Source organism: Pseudophryne corroboree, chromosome 12 (assembly GCF_028390025.1).
Source record: "Pseudophryne corroboree isolate aPseCor3 chromosome 12, aPseCor3.hap2, whole genome shotgun sequence".
Lineage (NCBI taxonomy): Eukaryota > Metazoa > Chordata > Amphibia > Anura > Myobatrachidae > Pseudophryne > Pseudophryne corroboree.
The window spans coordinates 54189575-54212162 of NC_086455.1; the positions used below are offsets into that span (position 1 = coordinate 54189575).

The 22588-nt window shown below is 45.0% G+C and overlaps 1 protein-coding gene across 1 annotated transcript in view; it reads left to right on the top strand.

Annotated features, from left to right (window-relative positions):
- Positions 1-22588, top strand: part of FANCM (FA complementation group M) — a 337857-nt gene that overhangs the window by 266432 nt on the left and 48837 nt on the right. The window contains exon 14 of the mRNA XM_063947525.1: positions 10586-12548. Coding sequence (XP_063803595.1) covers positions 10586-12548 — 1963 coding nt within the window. The remainder of the gene's footprint in view (positions 1-10585; positions 12549-22588) is intronic.

Genomic DNA, 22588 nt, shown 5'->3' on the forward strand with positions numbered 1-22588 from the left:
GCCCGCCGCCGAGGGGGCGGGGCTTCTCCTTCAGCACTCACCAGCGCCATTTTCTCTCCACAGCACTGCTGAGAGGAAGCTCCCCGGACTCTCCCATGCTTACACACGGTGAAAGGGTGCTTAAAAGAGAGGGGGGGCACATAATTGGCGGTTTACATATTATACAGCGCTGCTGGGGAAAAACATTTTGTGTTGGTCTCCAGGGTTATTGCGCTGGGGTGTGTGCTGGCATACTCTCTCTCTGTCTCTCCAAAGGGCTTTGACAGGGATACTGTCTTCAGGAAAGGGGTTCCCTGTGTGTGTGTGAAGTGTGTCGGTACGCGTGTGTCGACATGTTTGACGAGGAAGGCTCGCTTAATGTGGAGGGGGAGTACTTGAATGTCAGGTCACCGTCGGCAACGCCGACACCGGAATGGGTGGATATGCTGAATGTCTTGAATGCAAATGTCAATCTATTGCATAAAAGATTAGACAAGGCAGAAGCTAGGGATCAGTCAGGTAGCCAGTCCATGCCTGTCCCTGGGGCGCCAGGTCCTTCGGGGTCTCAGAAGCTCACCATATCCCAGATCGATGACACAGATACCGACACAGATACTGACTCTAGTGTCGACTATGAAGATGCAAAATTACAGCCAAAGGTGGCTAAGGGTATATACGGTACATGATTATTGCCATTAAAGAGGTTTTGCATATTACTGAGGAACCCCCTGTCCCTGACACGAGGGTACACATGTATAAAGGGAAAAAGCCTGAAGTCACTTTTCCATCCCCATTTGAATTAAGTGACTTGTGCGAAAAGGCTTGGGAATCTCCGGATAGGAGACCACAAGTTCCCAAAAGGATTCTCATGGCGTATCCTTTTCCACAAACTGATAGGATACGCTGGGAATCTTCGCCAAAAGTTGACAAGGCGCTGACACGTTTGTCCAAAAAGGTGGCACTGCCTTCTCAGGATACGGCTTCCCTCAAGGAACCTGCTGATCGTAGGCAGGAAATTACCTTAAAACACATTTACAATCATTCCGGTACTATTGCTCGACCGGCTATGGCGTCGGCCTGGATTTGTAGTGCCGTTGTGGCATGGGCAGATTCCTTATCTACGGAAATTGACACCTTAGATAGGGACGCCATTCAAATGACCATAGAGCATATCAGAGATGCTGCCTTGTATATGAGGGATGCTCAGAGAGACATTTGTTTATTAAGCTCCAGAATAAATGCTATGTCTATTTCTGCTAGGCGGCTCTTGTGGACCCGACAGTGGACGGGAGATGCCGATTCAAAGCGGCATATGGAGTCCTTGCCTTACAAAGGGGTGGAGTTGTTTGGAGACGGCCTCTCGGATCTTGTCTCTACGGCTACGGCTGGTAAGTCAAATTTCTTACCTTATATCCCCCCGCAGCATACAAAAAAGGCACCTCATTATCAAATGCAGTCCTTTCGTTCCAATAAAAACAAGAAGGTACGTGGATCATCCTTTGTTGCCAGAGGGAAAGGCAGGGGAAAAAAGCTGCACACAGCTAGTTCCCAAGAGCAGAAGTCCTCCCCTGCGTCTGCAAAGTCCACCGCATGACGCTGGGGCTTTCCGAGGGGAGGCAGATCTGGTGGGGGCTCGTCTTCGATTTTTCAGCCACGTCTGGGTTCACTCGCAGGTGGATCTCTGGGCATTAGAGATTGTTTCTCAGGGATACAGGCTGGAATTCGAAGACTTGCCTCCTCGCCGATTTTTCAAATCGGCTCTGCCGGCTTCCCGTCAGAGAGGGAGCTAGTGTTGGCAGCAATCCAAAAATTGTATATTCAACAGGTGATTGTCACAGTTCCTCATCTCCAGCAAGGAGAGGGATATTACTCAACCCTGTTTGTGGTCCCGAAACCGGACGGTTCGGTCAGACCCATTTTAAACCTGAAATCTCGGAACCTGTACTTGAAGAGGTTCAAGTTCAAAATGGAATCACTCAGGGCGGTCATCGCCAGCCTGGAGGGGGGGGATTGGATGGTGTCCCTGGACATAAAGGACGCTTACCTTCATGTTCCGACATTCCCCCCGCATCAGGCGTTCCTGAGATATGCAGTGCAGGACTGTCACTACCAATTTCAGAAGTTGCCGTTTGGGCTTTCCACGGCCCCGAGAATTTTCACCAAGGTAATGGCGGAAATGATGGTGCTCCTGCGCAGGCAGGGGGTCACAATTATCCCATACTTGGACGATCTCCTCATAAAGACGAGATCTCGGGAGAGGTTGCTGGACAGCGTGTCTCTGTCCATGAAGACGTTGCAGATACACGGCTGGATTCTCAATATACCGAAGTCCCAGCTAGTCCCTACAACGCGTCTGACCTTTTTTGGGCTGATTCTAGACACAGACCAGAAAAAGGTTTTTCTTCCGATCGAAAAGGTTCAGGAACTCATAGCCATGGTCAGGAACCTATTAAAGCCAAAAAAGGTTTCAGTGCATCATTGCGCGCGGGTCCTGGGGAAGATGGTGGCTTCCTACGAGGCCATCCCTTTCGGCAGGTTCCAGGCGAGGACTTTTCAATGGGACCTCCTTGGACAAGTGGTCCGGGTCCCATTTACAAATGCATCAAAGGATCACCCTGTCTCCCAGGACCAGGGTATCTCTCCTGTGGTGGCTGAACAGTGCTCACCTACTAGAAGGTCGCAGGTTCGGCATTCAGGACTGGGTCCTGGTGACCACGGACGCAAGCCTCCGAGGCTGGGGAGCAGTGACACTGGGAAGAAATTTCCAAGGTCTCTGGTCAAGCCTAGAGTCTTGTCTCCACATCAACGTCCTGGAGTTGAGGGCCATATACAACGCCCTGCGTCAAGCGGAGGAATTGCTTCGGAGAAAACCGGTTCTGATTCAGTCAGACAATGTCACGGCAGTGGCTCATGTAAACCGCCAAGGCGGAACAAGGAGCAGAATGGCCATGGCAGAAGCGACCAGGATTCTACGCTGGGCGGAAGGCCATGTAAGCGCGCTGTCAGCGGTGTTCATCCCGGGGGTGGACAACTGGGAGGCGGACTTCCTCAGCAGGCACGACCTGCATCCGGGAGAGTGGGGACTTCATCAAGAAGTCCTCGCACAGATCACGGATCGTTGGGGACTGCCTCAAATCGACATGATGGCATCCCGTCTCAACAAAAAGCTAAAGCGGTATTGCGCCAGGTCAAGGGACCCTCAGGCGGTAGCGGTAGACGCTCTGGTGACACCTTGGGTGTTCAGATCGGTCTATGTGTTTCCTCCTCTTCCTTTCATACCCAAGGTGTTGAGAATAATACGAAGAAGCAGGGTCAGAACAATACTCATTGTTCCGGATTGGCCACGGAGGTCTCGGTATCCGGAGCTGCAAGAGTTGCTCGCAGGGGATCCGTGGCCTCTTCCTCCAAGGCAGGACCTGCTGCGGCAGGGGCCCTGTCTGTTCCAAGAATTACCGCGGCTGCGTTTGACGGCATGGCGGTTGAACGCCGGATCCTAGCAGAAAAAGGGATTCCGGAGGAAGTCATTCCTACCCTGATCAAGGCTAGGAAAGACGTGACGTTAAAACATTATCACCGTATATGGCGGAAATATGTTTCTTGGTGTGAGGCCAGAGCTGCTCCTACGGAGGAGTTCCATTTGGGCTGTCTACTTCACTTCCTTCAAACAGGAGTGACTTTGGGCCTAAAATTAGGGTCCATAAAGGTCCAGATTTCGGCCTTATCCATTTTCTTTCAAAGAGAATTGGCCTCTATTCCTGAAGTACAGACCTTTGTGAAGGGAGTGCTGCATATTCAACCTCCCTTTGTGCCTCCGGTGGCGCCTTGGGATCTTAACGTGGTGTTACGTTTCCTCAAGTCACCTTGGTTTGAACCACTCAAAACTGTGGAGTTGAAATACCTCACGTGGAAAGTGGTCATGTTGTTGGCGTTAGATTCGGCAAGACGTGTTTCCGAATTGGCGGCTTTATCACATAAAAGCCCATACTTGGTTTTTCACGTGGATAGGGCAGAGTTGAGGACTCGCCCTCACTTTCTGCCAAAAGTGGTCTCATCTTTTCATGTGAACCAACCTATTGTCGTGCCTGTGGCTACACGGGACTTGGAGGATTCCGAGTCCCTGGATGTAGTCAGGGCTTTGAAGATTTATGTGACCAGAATGGCTAGAATCAGGAAGACTGAAGCTTTTTTCGTTCTGTATGCGGCCAACAAGGTTGGCGCTCCTGCTTCAAAGCAGACTATTGCTCGCTGGATCTGTAACACGATTCAGCAGGCACATTCTACGGCAGGATTGCCGTTACCGAAATCGGTTAAGGCCCACTCCACTAGGAAAGTGGGCTCTTCTTGGGCGGCTGCCCGAGGGGTCTCGGCATTACAGTTGTGCCGAGCAGCTACTTGGTCCGGGACAAACACCTTTGCAAAGTTCTATAAGTTTGATACCCTGGCTGAGGAGGACCTCCTGTTTGCTCAGTCGGTGCTGCATAGTCATCCGCACTCTCCCGCCTGTTTGGGAGCTTTGGTATAATCCCCATGGTCCTTACGGAGTCCCAGCATCCTCAAGGACGTTAGAGAAAATAAGATTTAACTTACCGGTAAATCTATTTCTCGTAGTCTGTCGAGGATGCTGGGCGCCCGTCCCAAGTGCGGACTTCTTCTGCAAGACTTGTATATAGTTATTGCTTACATAAGGGTTATGTTATAGTTTTTCGGTGGAACCGTGGCTATGTTGTTGTTCATACTGTTAACTGGGTAAGTTTATCACAAGTTATACGGTGTGATTGGTGTGGCTGGTATGAATCTCGCCCTTAGATTTGCAAAATCCTTCCTCGTACTGTCCATCTCCTCTGGGCACAGTTTCCCTAACTGAGGTCTGGAGGAGGGGCATAGAGGAAGGAGCCAGTGCACACCCAGAGTCCAAAGCTTTCTTAAAGTGCCCTATCTCCTGCGGAGCCCGTCTATCCCCCATGGTCCTTACAAAGTCCCAGCATCCTCTACGGACTACGAGAAATAGATTTACCGGTAAGTAAAATCTTATTTTTCCACTTTTCCCTTCTGAATCTGGCACTTGATTGGCAGAAGAGCTATTCCGACGGGCTCATTATCATGCAGTCACATTCACAAGATAAGGAAATCATTCTGCAATCAGGGTTTAGATGTGTGTCGTTTTAGGGCTGTGTTTGTCTGTTGGATAAAGCTGAAAGGGAGTACTCACGGAGCGATCGCTGCTTAAAATCTAAGCAATCTGACTAGATTGCTTAGATTTTAAGCAGCGATTACTCCGTGTGTACCCCCTACAGCGATAGCGATGCGCAGCCCCGCGCATCGCTATCGCTGGTGCTAGATTGGCCAATCTAGCAGGTCGCTCACTTCACCCGCTGGGTGAATTGAGTGCCCTCCCCCCCGCACGCTCAGCACACATCTCTCCCCAAATCGAGCCGTCTATACAGCCCTTTACTCTGTGTCTCATTATGCATGTATCTGGAGCACATGCTTTACACGTACAGTATGAAAAAGCTGTTTTATGCAGGCAGGATCATACTGCAGGGTATGTTCCATTGTACCCCTTTCCCTTTAGCCAGCATAACAGTGGAGGCTCGCTGTTGGGGCGGTTTGTCATCTTTAAGAATCTCACCCCCTGGTAGTTCAGTAGTGACTGGAAAAAAAAATTTGGGCGTATTCAATGCCTGTCTGATCCTCTCCGACAGAGAGAATCTGACAGGTCAGTATTCAATTAGCGGGCATTTCCAACAGGTTTTGCCCGTTTTCGACAATGCTGATACGACTTTTTTTGAAGTTATCATGCAGTCACATAACAGTGGCGGCTGACTGCATGATAACTTTTTTTGAAGTCAGATCAGCATTGTCGAAAACGGACCAAAAACGTAGGAATTGGCTGCTAATTCGGCAAAACACGTGGATCCGCTGCTAATCCGCCGATACACGTGTTTTCCGACAAGTCGGAAGAACGGCAACTCCATTGAATAGGTCGAATCCTCATTCGACCAAAAAAAGTCAGAAACTCCTGTCTTGACGGCAAATCCGACAGACATTGAATAGACCATTTTGCAAATAAGGAGAAAATAATACTTATTAACTTCTTTTTTTTTTTTTTAATTGGTTAAGCTAATAGCATTAGCCAATTTAAAATGAATGCATATTGCTTAACATTACCACATTATTCAGTCAGGATCTTATAGGTCCAACAAAATGTAATTAAAACGGTCATAAAGCAAGCATTGTTCCATACTTAAAACTTTTAACCATAACCATACAAAAAAGCACACACACAAAAAAAACAGCTTACTGAGCTTTTTTCTTGTAAATATGGTCCAAAAGGTGTACTTAAACACTCTTGGCACTGCAGAGAATGAATCGGTGAACATCAATGAACCTGCAGGCAATGTCGCCATGACCGCACAGCGAAAGTTTGTCATAAACTGTGTATATACATGTCCATTTGCTGGCATGGGGGCAGATGTACGAGGCCTTGGAGAGTGATAAAGTGGAGAGATTAACTATCAGCCAATCAGCTCCTAACTACCATTTTTCAAACACAGCTGGTTACATGGAAGTTAAAAGTGGATTGGCTGGTACTTTATCACCCCCCAAGATTTAGTACATATCACCCATTATCTGTTGGGTTATAACAGCATGCTGAAATGCCCCATTGTGCATGCTTGGGCCTGATTCAGAACTGCACGCACTGCAGATGTTTGTATAGTTGAATGTTCCTAGGCGATGACTGGGAGGTGGTTGAACAGACGCACAGAGATGGTCCGTCTTTTGCACTTGTCGGTGAATGTGGGGAAAAAGCAGGTAAAATGGGGGAATTGGAATTGTTAGCATCAAAGGCTGAGTATGACATTATAGGTATTACGGAAACATGGTGGGACGACTCTCACGACTGGGTTGCTAACTTGGAGTGGTATTCTCTTTTTAGGAGGGACAGGGCTAACAAAAGAGGAGGAGGTGTATGTCTTTATGTTAAACCATCACTTAAACCATACCTAAAAGAGGTTAGCTATGAGGAGACTGGCGATAATGTGGAGTCACTATGGGTAGAACTCTCAAGTGGGGGAATTGATGCAAAAAAACTAGTCATAGGCACGTGCTACAAACAGCTGGATATTAGCATACATGAGGAAGAACAACTATTGCAGCAAATCAAAACGGCTGTGGGATTGGGGGACATCCTTTTCATTGGGGATTTTAATTACCCGGATATAAACTGGAGTCACGATTCATGTGCTAAAGCGAGGGGCAGCAGGTTCTTAAATATGTTTAGGGATCACTACTTGTCTCAATTAGTCGAGGACCCTACTAGGGGTAAAACTACCCTGGATCTAGTAATTACTAATAATGTGGACATTATATCAAACACTAAAGTTGGGGAGACTTTGGGTAACAGTGACCACTATATGATCACATTCGACATCCGTTTCAGGAAACATAGCTACAGGGGTTTCACCAAAACTTTTAACTTTAGGAAGGCTAATTTCAGTATGCCTAGATGTGCACTTAACGACATAGAGTGGGAGGTTCTGTTTAATAACAAGAACACTTCGGAAATGTGGGATGTTTTAAAAGGGTTGCTGGATAGCAATATTCATAACTTTATTCCAATGGGCAGTAAACGCAGGAGTATTAAACTCAAACCGATGTGGCTTAACAAGAAGGTTAAGGCAGAAATTGATTTAAAAAAAGCGGGCTTTCAAAGCATTTAAATCTAATGGAAAGGAGGAGTCTTTCAAGTATTACAAGGAGTGTAATAAGAAAAGCAATAAGAGCAGCTAAAATGGAAAATGAAAAGCAAATCGCTATAGAGAATAAAACCAATCCTAAAAAGTTTTTTAAATACATAAACGGTAAAAGGTTAAAAAATTAGAATATAGGTCCATTAAAAGATGAATTAGGAGAATTGATAAATGATGACGAAATAAAAGCGGAAAAGTATTCACCAGTGAAGAACTGATGGTGGGAGTAGAGCATAACAATTGTGACAGTAATGATTCATGGTTAGATACTTGTTTAAGCGAGGAAGTAGTCCGGGAGAGACTAAGCAAAATTAAGATTAATAAATCACCTGGTCCTGATGGACTTCACCCGAGGGTTCTTATGGAGCTTAGTTCACAACTAGCACGACCCCTATACTTGATTTTCAATAGTTCAATTAGATCAGGCATGGTATCGAAGGATTGGCGTATAGCTGAGGTAGTGCCATTATTTAAAGAGGGATCCAAAAATCTTCCGGTAAACTACAGACCAGTTAGTTTAACATCTATAGTGGGGAAAATATTGGAAGGAATTCTAAGGGACGTCATACAGGAGTATCTAAAGTCCGCTAGGATTATTAGCAAGAACCAGCATGGGTTTGTGAGGGACAGGTCATGTCAGACTAATTTAATTAGCTTCTACGAGGAAGTGAGCAGTAATCTTGATCAAGGAAAAGCAGTGGATGTGGTCTTCCTAGATTTTGCAAAAGCCTTCGATACAGTCCCTCACAGGAGACTGATGATCAAATTAAAGGAGATTGGCCTAGGAAAAACTATTTGCACATGGATAAGCAGCTGGTTGGATAGCAGGGTACAGCGAGTGGGTGTGGTTCGTTTTATCGACAGTGTCTAGGTCGACAATGTTTAGGTCGACCACTATAGGTCGACAGTCACTAGGTCGACATGGATGGAAGGTCGACAGGGTTTCTAGGTCGACATGTGCTAGGTCGACAGGTCTAAAGGTCGACATGAGGTTTTTTTTTTGGTGTCGTTTTCTTCGTAAAGTGACCGGGATCCCAAATTAGTGCACCGCGTCCCCTCGCATGGCTCGCTTCGCTCGCCATGCTTCGGGCATGGTGCCTTCGCTCCGCTACCGCTTCGCTCAGCACACTTTACCGTTCCAATCGTAGTCCACGTGGATCGTTAAGTATGAAAAAATCCAAAATTAAAAAAAAACAAAAAAAAACTCATGTCGACCTTTAGACCTGTCGACCTAGCACATGTCGACCTAGAAACCCTGTCGACCTTCCATCCATGTCGACCTATAGTGGTCGACCTAAACATTGTCGACCTAGACACTGTCGATCTTCAGACCGGATCCCACAGCGAGTAGTGGTCAACGGGAAGTCCTCAACCTGGTCCCCAGTAGTCAGCGGAATACCACAAGGGTCCGTACTCTGACCACTACTGTTCAACATATTTATCAATGACCTAGGAATAGGCCTGGAAAGCACAGTGTCAATCTTTGCAGATGATACTAAACTGTGTAAGGTAATTAATTCAGAATTGGATGTGGAGTCCTTGCAGAATGATCTATCTAAACTTGAACTCTGGGCGTCTAAATGGAAAATGAGGTTCAATACAGACAAATGCAAGGTTATGCATTTTGGGACTAAAAACAAACTTGCATCCTACATATTAAATGGGGAACGCCTAGGGGAAACAGAGTTGGAAAAAGATTTGTGGTTATTCATTGATAATAGGCTTAATAACCGTACACAATGTCAAAACGCAGTAAAGAAGGGAAGTAAGGTGCTAGTGTGCATAAAAAGGGGAATTGAGACAAGGGACTCGGATGTAATCATGCCGCTGTATAAGGCATTGGTACGTCCGCACCTGGAATATTGTGTTCAGTTTTGGGCACCATTGTATAAAAAAGACATCAGTGAACTCGAAAGTGTTCAAAGGTGAGCTACTAAATTGATTAAAGGCCTAGAAGGACTGGACTATAAGGAAAGACTTACTAGGCTGAATATGTATAACCTAGAAAAGAGATGCCTAAAAGGAGATTTTAATAATATCTTCAAATATGTAAAGGGACATCACAAAGAGTTATCAGATTAATTATTTATTAAAAGAACACAGTTTAGGACACGTGGGCACTCGCTGCGACTGGAGGAGAGAAAGTTCCGAACGCAACGAAGGAAAGGGTTCTTCACTGTTAGGGCAATCAGGATGTGGAATTCCCTGCCAGGGAAGGTGGTAATGGCGGACTCTGTAATTGGATTTAAAAAAGGAATGGATACATTTCTGAATGAAAAAGCTATCCAAGGTTATAATACTTAAAATATCAACGTGGTTAATCCGGGGGTAACATGAGTTATAGTAGCTAACTAGTCATAAAACATTATTTAGCAAGTATGTAGAATCATCACAACTTAAAACAGGTTGAACACGATGGGCAATTTGCCTCTATTCAACCTCAAATACTATGTTACTATGTGGTTGCATACACAGATGAGATATCAATCAAACACATAGGAGGCCATACGCTGATGAAGTAAATGCTCCTGCCCTTGGGCTGATGCAAGTTTCGATGATGAGTCGAAAGATCCACCAATCAATATTTACATGCTTAAGCACGCTGAAAGTGGGCAATCCGGTCCTTGTTCATTCGTATGCCCCAATGTACAAAAGAAAAGGTCTTTGTAGTGACATTTGTATAAAATAGCAGATGGGCGCCCGCCGATAGCCATGTCTGCTTCAGAATCAGCCCCTCTGTGTCTATATTGTAGCGTTCTAGACCAGTAGAGATCCTATGCTATGACTAAATCTTTTATTTTGGGTTACATATAAATAATGTATATATGTTGTTGTTTTTTTGTGCTACTTTGCAGAATGGCTGCAACTATGATCTAGAAATGAAATCATACTTACATAAAGAAGATGTTCACCCATCAAAGAAAGGTACTATAAATAGAGAGGTTTCTTCAAACTGTAATTCAAAGCCAACAAAGAAGTTTATGCTCTTCAAAAAACAAAAAAATTGCAAGAATCCAAATTCATTTTCCATGATTGAAAATGATGAAGATTTTAGGTTGGCGTCCAAGACATTTCTGAACACAAAATCATGGTCTGTTGAACCAATAAATACAGTATTTGTGGCTGATGGTTCAGGAAGAGAAGAAGCTGGTGTTGCAGAAGAGGATATAGATGTTGGTGATGACAATCACATGGAAACTGAATGTTATTCGGAGGTCTCTAACAATCCTCCAGATCTGTCAGGAAAGTCGCTAACAAATTTCCAACGTACATTATTGAAGTCTCCAAGTACAAAGGACTTTGGCTACCAAAGTCTTAGCGAAGACACAGCTTCTCTTTTATCCAGTTTGTTTTATACACCTCCTACACATAACTGTCAAGGCATGTTTGCAGATGACTGTATTTATGACCTGAGACACATGATATCACGTGTAAAGAAATTCCTAACATATTCCCCTCCAGCATTGAGTGAACTGGATTCTCTTGGTGACATAGACCTTTCCAAAGGGTATTTACCAATCAAGTTATCTGTATTACCATGTGAACATTCTCAGCGCCACGTTTCAAATGTACAGGAGTCCCACAAGTCTATAAATCAACTGGAATATTTAGACGATGAAATGTGTGCTACCAGGGTAGAAAATTATGAACAAAAGCCACGTGACAATGAAGTTTATGCTTTACCAGACCACGAATATGTTAATAACTGTGAAGTAGAGACGATTGACACCAATGGACCTGATGATGAAGCACAAAATGATCCCCAATGGGATGATATCTTTGATTGTGATGGTGAAGATACTTACATTGAACACCTTGACCCTCCTATAACACACAGTCATGTCCAGAACCACGATCACATTGAAAGTCATGAAACATACATTGAAGGCATTCCTAAGACACACAATCCCTTTACGAACCATGAAAAGATTGAAAATGGTGAAAATGAAAATGTAGCTTATCCTCGTAGTGCGGGCCCTGTCCTTAATCAAAATAAGACAAAGCGTGATGACAAGGACATTGAGGTTCCTCGGGCACAGAGCCCTCTCCAAAACAATGACATGGTAGAAAGCCAAAATCATTCAGAGGAGACTGAACTCAACTCTTTTCCTGAGCACTTAGAGGTCAGCTTTGATTTATTTGAGGATGAAGCATTTGCTGAGATAGACCAATTGAATTTGTATGGGGCAAGCACAGAAAACAAACCCAATAATGGAAAGACTGCTGTGAATTTTAACATGTTTGATCTATCTTTATTAAATGAGGACAGCACAGAACAATCAGAAAACAAGACTTGTTTGAACGTAAATGAGAACAAACAGCACACAGAGGGTAATGATGAGTTTGATGACTCTGGGGAGTTATTTTCTGTCAATTTTGAACTTGGATTTTCTTTTGAGGATGATGATGATGATGCAGAAGTTGGAAACAATGAAGATGGGCTATTGGAGAATGAGTGTGGGGAAGAAACCAAGCACTTCAAGGCTTTGAGTCCTCCCCAGAGGAGTATTATTGGTGGTTGCATTGTGTCTACTCCTGTAACCTTGGGAATTCTAAATCCTACCTTTGAAAGATTATCTGAAAAACAGACTTCTCTGTTTTCACCATTACAGTCCCGGACACCTGAAAAGTCATTATGTTCTTCATCATTTCTAACACCATCAACTAAGAAGTTGAAAAACTGTGAAACGTCTTTCAGTTCTACACATAAAAATGATCTGTATACACACACCACCCCAAAATCTGGAATGAGGACTATCTGTTCACCCACAGTGAATGTTAATCCATATGCTATGGTTGGCCATGCTACAACTATAGGTAAGTTTTTTTTACATATCCATGGTAATATGCAACTTTTATTACTTACAAATATTTATGATTACAGTTATCCAGTAACATCCACACAAGTTATTTAGTAGTTATTTTATTATATCTGTCTTTCTATTTATCTATCTATCTATCTATCTGTCTGTCTGTCTGTCTGTCTGTCTGTCTGTCTGTCTGTCTGTCTGTCTGTCTGTCTGTCTATCTATCAGATATTCTGTACATGTAAGTGATCCCAAGATAAAAATGCTGCATTAAGGCCCTCATTTAGATGTGGTTGGAGTTGCTATCACTTCCTTGGTAGCAGCAGCGATAGCGCTGTACGGTGATGCAGCAGGAGGCGTCTATTACAAGTAGACGCCTTCTGCTTCAGTAGAAATCCGAGCTGCGTCATATGACGCATCATCGGATCACTGTGACAACATTGGATGGCTTGCTGCACCCATGTGGTCGCACAAGCCGTCCATCTCAGATACTTATTAGAGGCCAGGAAATCTCCATCCAACGGTGGAGATCCAGGCCTCTTCCCTCACCCTAACTGGTGGCAACATGCCCCTGTTTTCATAAATGGAGGCCGTTGCTGCCCCCAAAAGGCATTGGACTGTAAATCAATGACATTTTAATGGCATCCTGTGTGGCATGACCTGTGAGCAGTCACGCAGAACGTACTCTGCGCATGTGCAAAGTACCAAACATCGGTACTTAGTGGTATGGGCGCAGGACCAACCATATATAAATGTGAGAGATGTCCCCCTTTTTTTTTTTTTATGAACACCCCCACCCCCCCTCCAGTCAACAAGTTCCTATCCTAACATTGTTAGTAATTTGTTTTACAAAGAACAACGTTAAAAAAAATGGAATTGTGCTGCTGCCTGCAATGTAGAATTTTTCAGTAGTACATTGCTATTGATCTCTCCCTTGAGAAGTCTACCACTTGTCATGGGCTTTTTTGTTTACAAGGGAATGTCACTGAATTATTGGTCTACCACTCTGTATGAGATGACACCGTGGTAGTAGTTTCAACTGGCTACAGAATTTTTTAAAGTCCCACCCAGGGGATTTCCTGAGCTGCCAGCACTAAAGGGTTAATGTATCAAGCAGCTTCTACCTATCATTTTATATGTGCTTGATAAATGCTAAGTCAAAGCTGATTGGTTTCTATGGGAAACCTCCACTGGTCCACTTCTCCACTGTTTTCATTGCCTGATATGTCAGCCACTTACTAACATACTCATGGGTAAGCCACCGAATGGCTGTTGAAATATAGGCGGTTGTAATTGTCTGAGAGCGGCTTCAGCAGAACTCCAGAAGGTTGCTATGGAGACCAGACTTTTGTATCGCTGTTTATTATCCAAAGTGAATTAGGAGTCACTCAGTCTGACTACAGACACTTATATTACAACAGCCACTTAGCAGCTGACGGATGTTAATAAGTGCGTCAAGTCGCTGCTTTACCACTGAGGAATGCCGGCAGTACCTGCGCTTTTTGGATTCTTTTTACTGACCCTTTGGCTTTCTTTTCAATATCTCTAAATAAAAGACCTTCATTTTTAGTGGTCATAATGGTCAGTCTAAAGCCTCGTACACACGGGGAGATGTGCCCTGAGCGATCTAGCACAGACCGCTCAGCACACATCTCGATAAAGTGAGCGCAATGAAGTGAGCGATTTACTAGATTTGTCATGCATACGGAGAGATCCGTGCTTAATTTCTAAGCAATCTAGTCAAATTGCTTAGAATGTAAGTATGGATCTATGTGTGTGTACCCCCCCTTAACTTCCTTTGTTAGTTGACCTTTTCTCGCCATTATTATTGATTGATTGATTTTTCTGCAGTGGGGTACACTGTGTTCCACAGGGAAAACATCAGGTGTAGAGTGGATCTTGATCCAGAGAGGCACCAACAGGCTAAAGCTTTAGGTTGTCCCAGGATGCATTGTGGAACCTCCTCTATAACCCTGCCTCCAGGCACTGTGAGCTTAGTTTCGAGTTGGTGCCTGTAGAAGCAGGTCACTAACAGGAGGGCTGCGCTGGGCAGCCCTGAAGAAAAGCTTTTTTCATAAGACTTCAAGGGACGCAGCACTGATATGTCAGGGTCACATTCAGCGCTGCGTCTACGTCACCTCCCAAGCGGCGTCGCATACACCCGCGGCCTGTTCCCAGGTATTTGCGGCGGAGACGCTACGGCTTTAGGCACACATCGCAGACGCTCTCCTGGTTCGCGTGGCTGCTACGGGGAGGAGGTAAGAGTGTCCCCCAGACGGGACCCGCCATTAAATCGCGCTCCGATCGCATGACTAGGGAGACGGACTGCGACGCTGGCGTGGACACTGTCACTGAGCAGGGACCCCACTATATCTGCCAGGGCATAGGGAGTACAGGTACTAACGCCCCTGTTGATAAGGCTCCATAGTACCGGCAGTAAGGCCCAGCACTGGGGAGGCGTTACTTGACCTGTAGCCCGGCCCAGGGCACCATTTACTGCAGATTTTCCAGCCTTGGAGCTTCCTCACTCTCTCCCTCACTTCCTGACTGAGACGCTGGGCGCCATCTTAGAGTATAGCTGCGGCTGGTCTCTGAGACTGCAGGGCAAGGTCTCCCTTGTAAAGCCACCTGTGTACAGTGCTGTGACTTTACAAACACTTGAGTATTCTACATGTCTCTATATAGACAGTGTCAGCGTTAGTTAAGAAAAAGTGTTACAGGATACATATAAACCAGTTACAGGATATATTGTGCGAGTATTCTGATATATACCTCCGGTCTAGGACCGCACTCTGTTTATATATATATATATATATATATATATATATATATATATTCCGGCACCCTGGTCATTCCAATAGCCGGCACCGGTGCCCTCCTCTGGGGTGCAATCCCCAATTACATGGATGTCCAATACAACAGGCGGCACTCAGAGACTTGTACTTAGCTGTGTACATGCATAAATATCCCGTGGGGTGTGCTTTATTGTGGTGACGTTTCGGGGACTTCTCCCCTTCTTCAGACAAAGCAAAGTGGCAAACAGTGACAATAAATAGACAGTACAACAACGAACTTACCCCCTCCTCGTTTGCGTCAGCGGGTCCCTCTGGCCGCCTTTCTGCAGCGAGCACTTCCGGCCGAGGTGCTCGCTACAGGAAGGCGGCCGGAGGGACCAGGGACCCGCTGACGCAAACGAGGAGGGGGTAAGTTCATTGTTGTACTGTCTATTTATTGTCACTGTTTGCCACTTTGCTTTGTCTGAAGAAGGGGAGAAGTCCCCGAAACGTCACCACAATAAAGCACACCCCACGGGATGTTTATGCATGTACACAGCTAAGTACAAGTCTTTTTTTCTCCGGCAGGCTTCACAGGATAACATTGGGATATGATGAAGCGACAGCGGATTTGCACCAATCGGTCAAAGCTTTTCGGCCTCCCAGCAGGCAACGGGCCCATCCATATATCCTCGCCTCCTGGCTCAGGCAAATCAGTTTTTTGTTTGGTGTGGCAGGAGCCAGACGATGGTCAGAGGATACGTACCTTAGTAAGAGTGGCTACAACAACTCTCCGCCGGGTCGCGACAACACTTACCCACGAGTACAGTGCTGTTTCGGCAGCCGTCTGTGTCGGATATACTAGCAGGTCAAGCAGACATTACCAGGCTGTGGCCGGAGCACGGTAAGGCATCGGTTCCACTTCTAAGGGGAATACGGACAAAGCCGCACTGTTTTGGGAGGTGACTACCAAACAGACGCTAATGCGGCTGCTACCTCGGGTGCACCAGCGCTAGGCCTTAGGGATCATAGGCTCCAGGAATAGTATGAGGCCGCGATCCCTAGGGTTGATGTCAGCAGTGGGGAATTAGACGCTCTCCTGGTCACCCCTCCCCCCGGTTCATGACCAGTTTCCTCCGAGTCTCCTGCCATGAACTGTTTTCCCGCTTCCGTCTGAGATGCTGTATACTAAGGGGACCCAGTCGCAGCATAGGCGGCTGTGTGACTGGTGCGTCTGTGTTCACTATAGGTTCATGGAGCGGCAGTGTACACTAGTAGCGTCTGGATCCACTCAGCGTTCGCAAACATATTGAACGGTCCTGGAAGCGGGGTGAGTCTCTCTGTATCCCATTCTACTGAGTATGGGTAATACAACACTAAGTCTCTATCTACCTTTTGAGTATGAATAGTTAGATAAGTGCCTATTACATATAAGTCTGTATATTATTACTGTTGTTTCTTTTGCTTTGCATCTGAATACGGTAGATCTGTTTAAACTTGATACAGTAATATGTTCTTCTACATACTTGAAACATATTTGTAGTTGATGATGTGCTCACTGACTGCTAGTGTGATTGCTGACTTTACTATATAGCTGTCAATTTTTTTCCATTCCGATCCTCAATGCTGGGGCATAGCAGGTTAGTGGCATATTGTATGTCACTTTAAAAAGCTTAAAGTGATTACAGTCACAAATTGTGTAGTACACTGTGGAAGTTTGTTGATTATTTATCATGTCGAAGAGCGGCAAAGGTGAGGAAGATACTCACAGCAACACCAACAGTCATATCATGTTTGTCTTGCAAAGCTGGGTTAACCTCTCAGGATCTGGCTCAGGATGGTTTGTGTGCAAATAGTTTTAGTTTTCACCAGGGTCAGATTCAGGTGCAGGTTGATCCGCCTTGGGCTATGTTTGCACAGACATTATCCAGTAAAGCTGAACGGATAATTCCAACTCCTGTACCAGGGATAGGTTACACAATTAACCCTTACATGCAGCTTCCCACCTGCGGTTTATCACTTCCAGCAGCAGCCTCTCAAAAGAAACAGGCTGATAAGCCAGTGGTAAGTAAATCTTCATCCTCACAGGCTACACCTGTTTCAGATGAGGACTCATCGGAGGATGAAAGCTCTGTAAACTCTGGTTCAGCATACAAAGAGGAGGAGGAAGGTCTCAGTTCAGTGGATATAGCTGAGTTAATTAAAGCAATGAAAGCCATTCTATCCTTAAGGGGATTCAGCAGAGCCTGTGTTAAAAACCAAGGCACCTGTGTTTAAACGTTCCAAAACAGTTAAGACTGAGTTTCCGGGGTCAGATCAGCTGACGGAAATCATGGAAGAGGCTTGAGCTACGCCCAATAAAAAGTTAAGAATTCCAAGGAAATGGAATTCCAATTATCCTCTTCCAGCTGGGAATTGTTTAGAAAGGGAGGTGGCTCCCAAGGTAGATACGCATGTGATTCGATTAGTGCAAAAATCTACATTACCTCTTCCTTCAACATCATTAAATGATGTCACGGAGAGGAGAGTGAATGGTTTTTAAAAAAAACATTTTTTCCCTGTCTGGGGCAGTCATAAGACCAGCCATGGCTTCAGCTTGGATGGCAAAGGCAGTGGCTGCCTGGACTGATGCATTGGAGGGGGATTTTTCAATGGCATCTAGAGAGCAAAAATCCCACATAGCACATATTAAACAGGCTGTGATGTTCTTGGAAGAAGCAGCCTTGGATATGGGTACTATTGCCTCCAGGGCATCAGCTTCAACAATAGGTGCTCGCAGAGCAGTTTGGCTACGTATGTGGAAAGCTGATTCAGAATCTAAGACTGTTTTGGAGTCTTTTCCTTTTTCTGGAGATATTCTTTTTGGTAAAGAATTGACAGATATTTTGGAGTCAGAAGCAGACTACAAGAAGGTTAAAGCTTCCCTCCACATACAAATTCAAACCTAAAGTTTCAGCTTTTCATTCCTTTCGGTCTCTATGAAAACCTAAAGGAAAAAGTAATGGTAGGCAGCCCCAATACAACAAGTCTGGTAAGACTAAAAAGCATTGGGCTGCCAGAGGACCAGTTGGTAAAACAGAAAATAAGCCATCAGCCTGATGGTGCAGGCCTCCACGTGGGGGATCCCAGAGTGGGGGGCCAACTTCTTCAGTTTGCACAGATCTGGCAACAGTCTACAACAGATGCCTGGGTGCAGGTAGTGGTATCTCTAGGATATGCTTTTGCCTTCAAGAAGCACCCTCCTCGAAGATTTTTTTTGTACCAGTCCATCTCGGGTAGAGACGAAGGCCAGGGCTTTGCAAGAGGCAGTTCAGAAATTGCTTCAGTCAGGAGTAATCATTCCAGTTCCTCCTGCACAACGAGGACAGGGTTTTTGCGGTTTCCAGTTAAGAAGCCAAATGGGTCATTCCATCCCATTTTGAATCTCAAAGTGCTGAACAAATACATTTGGGTACCTCGGTTTTATGACGACTTTACGTTCCATCATTTTGGCCATGGAGCCAGGGGATTATATGGTTTGCCGGTATATCTAGGATGCTTACCTACATGTTCCTATAGCACTGTCCCATCAGTGCTATCTCAGGTTCGCTATCCTCCAACAGCATTTTCAGTTCCAGGCCCTACCACCTTCTGGGTTAGCCACAGCCCCCAGTGTATTTACCAAAATTGTGGTGGTAATGGCATCTTATCTCCGCCAGCAGGGGATAATAATTTTTCCATACCTCGACGATTTTTTAATCCTGGCACAGTCGCAGGAATTGCTTCTATGTCATCTGCAACAGACAATAACGTGTCTGCATAGGCACGGGTGGCTCATAAATTGGGCAAAATCGTCTCTGGTTCCTTCACAGCGGATGACTCACTTGGGGGCTGTACTGGATTCAAGCCTTCAGAGAGTAATTTTACCTCTGAACAAGATATTCAATGTTCAGTCAAGGATTCAGGAGTTGCTTCACAGTCAAAAGGTATCCATTCTCGTAGCAATGCGTGTGATGGTATTGATGGTGTCAACATTCAACATGGTGGAGTATGCACAGTTCCACTCTATGCCTCTGCAGCATCTGATCCTTGCCAAATGGAATGGGTTGCATCAGATGATAAAAACTCAGACTATGGTCCTTACGATGGAAGCAAGAAGGTCATTAGCCTGGTGGCTACAGACATCCCATCTGGACAGGGTAGACCCTTTTGGTTATCAGATTGAGAAATTCTGACAACAGATGCCAGTCTCCAGGGCTGGGGAGCAGTGTCAGGAAGGTTTTGTTTCCAGGGGCAATGGACCAAGGAAGAAGGTTACCTGCCAATAAATATTTTGGAACTTCAGGCCATATACATGGCACTGATTCAAGCAAAGGACATTTTTCGGGGAATTTCAGTTCAGAGCCGCTCTTACAATGCGATGGCAGTTAGCGTACCTCAACCTTCAGGGAGGAACTCGCAGCCAAAAAGCTATGAAGGAGGTAAGTCACACACTAAAGTGGGCAGAACTTCATCATCCAGCCTTGTCAGCAGTGTTCGTTCCAGGAGTCCTAAACTGGGAAGCGGATATTCTTAGTCGACACACCACTCAGGCAAGCGAATGGGCTCTACACCCGGAGGTCTTCCAGACTCTAGTCGACAAGTGTGGGTTGCCAGAGATAGATCTCATGGCGTCCCGTTCGAACAACAAAATTCTTGCATATGGGTCAAGAACAAAGGATCCCAGAGCGATCTTTGTGGATGCCCTGTCGGTGAGATGGGACTTTCATTTGGCCTATGTGTTTCCTCCAATCACATTATTACCCAGGGTGGTGAGAAAGGTAAAGCAAGGAAAGGGTGCTGTGATACTAATAGCTCCAGCTTGGCCCCGAAGACATTGGTACACAGATCTGCAGAGAATCTCGATGGATGCTCCACTCCTGCTCCTTCAACGTCCAGATCTATTGATGCAGGGTCCTTGTTATCACAGACATCTGGATCGACTGTCTTTGACGGCGTGGCTCTTGATACCTCTATCCTGAAGTCAAGAGGTTTCTAACAACAGATAATTCAAACAATGCTCAGAGCAAGGAAACCTTCCTCAGCTCGCATTTATCACCGAATATGGCAAACCTATATTCATTGGTGCAGTGAATGGAAAATGGACCCTAGGTCTTTCAGAGTGTCCTTAGCATTCATATAAAAAAGATATAAGAATATATCAAGGGAGCGCTCCCTTGATATATTCTTATATCTTTTTTTATAGTACATTTATCATTTGACACTCCAGTGATGATAATAATTTTGCACATAGGTATATATATAAAAAAAACTGAGCAGGAAAGGTGGCTGTATAAGCGTTAGGGAATACTTGGTTTGTTTGTTTTTTAGCATTCCTTCAGGCAGGAATGGATAAAGGTTTGAAGGTGGCTTACTTCAGAGTGCAAGTGTCAACATTGACTGTATGATTCCAAAAGAAAACCGTATGTGCGTACTTTTTTCCAAGGAATGCTGCGCATTCAACCTCCTTTTTGTTCCTCCTGCAATGCCTTGGGACTTAAATTTAATCCTAAAGGCCCTTCAAGTTGCCCATTTGAACCACTTACTAAAGTGGATCTTAAATGTTTGAGCCAAGATATTAAAGGAGTGGCTTCAGGACAACTCTGTGAATGTCCTTGAGTGGCCCAGCCAGAGCCCAGATTTGAATCCGATTGAATATCTCTGGAGAGATCTGGAAATGGCTGTGCACCGACGCTTCCCATCCAACCTGATAGAGCTTGAGAGGTGCTGCAAAGAGAAATGGGCGAAACTGCCCAAAGATAGGTGTGCCAAGCTTGTGGCATCATATTCAAAAAGACTTGAGGCTGTGATTGCTGCCAAAGGTGCATCAACATTGAGCAAAGGCTGTGAATACTTGTGTACATGTGATTTCTTAGTTTTTTATTTTTAATAAATTTGCAACAAAAAAAAACTTTTACCGTTGTCATTATAGGGTATTGTGTGTAGAATTTTGAGGGGAAAATGAATGTATTCCATTTTTGGAATAAGGCTGTAACATAACAAAATGTGGAAAAAGTGAAGCGCTGTGAATACTGTACATCTTTAACGGTTTAGGCAGCGTAAGCCAAGAAAGCGCTCAGATGGCAGTTTTTTTTTTTTTTATTTTATTTTGACTTTCTCCACTAAAATCGTCACTACTTGTCTCCCTTTTGTCATAGATTAATGTTTCGTACACCTAAACCTTCCTCGACAACGATTCTTAAGAATTGTGAGAAACCCCTCAAAATCCATCCAGTGGTTTTCGAGATTAGCCCAAACAGACAGACTTCTTCCGGGGACTTTACACTATGTAGAGATTTACACTGGGGTGATGCATAGGAAAAATAAGACATTTGGGTTAGACATATTGGTGGTCATTCCGAGTTGATCGCAGCAGCAATTTTGTTAGCAGTTGGGCAAAACCATGGCCCTCATTCCGAGTTGTTCGCTCGCAAGCTGCTTTTAGCAGCTTTGCACACGCTAAGCCGCCGCCTACTGGGAGTGAATCTTAGCTTATCAAAATTGCGAACGAAAGATTAGCAGAATTGCGAATAGACACTTCAGTTTCTGAGTAGCTCCAGACTTACTCGGCATCTGCGATCAGTTCAGTGCTTGTCGTTCCTGGTTTGACGTCACAAACACACCCAGCGTTCGTCCAGACACTCCTCCGTTTCTTCAGCCACTCCCGCGTTTTTCCCAGAAACGGTAGCGTTTTTTTCGCTCACACCCATAAAACGGCCTGTTTCCGCCCAGAAACACCCACTTCCTGTCAATCACATTACTATCACTAGAACAAAGAAAAAACCTCGTAATGCCGTGAGTAAAATACCTAACTGCATAGCAAATTTACTTGGCGCAGTCGCACTGCGGACATTGTGCATGCGCACTAGCGACTAATCGCTCCGTTGCGAGGAAAAAATAACGAGCGAACAACTCGGAATGACCCCCCATGTCCACTGCAGGGGAGGCAGATATAACATGTGCAGAGAGAGTTAGATTTGGGTGTGGTGTGTTCAATCTGCAATATAAATTGCAGTGTAAAAATAAAGCAGCCAGTATTTACCCTGCACAGAAACAAAATAACCCACCCAAATCTAACTCTCCCTGCACATGTTATATCTGCCCCCCCCCCCCCTGCAGTGGACATTGTTTTGCCCAACTGCTAACAAAATTGCTGCTGCGATCAACTCGGAATGACCACCATTGTGCCTGTTGTAATGAGAGCAATAATCAGTAAGCCTCCCACAGGTCATATACGGAAATCCTATATTAACAGAAT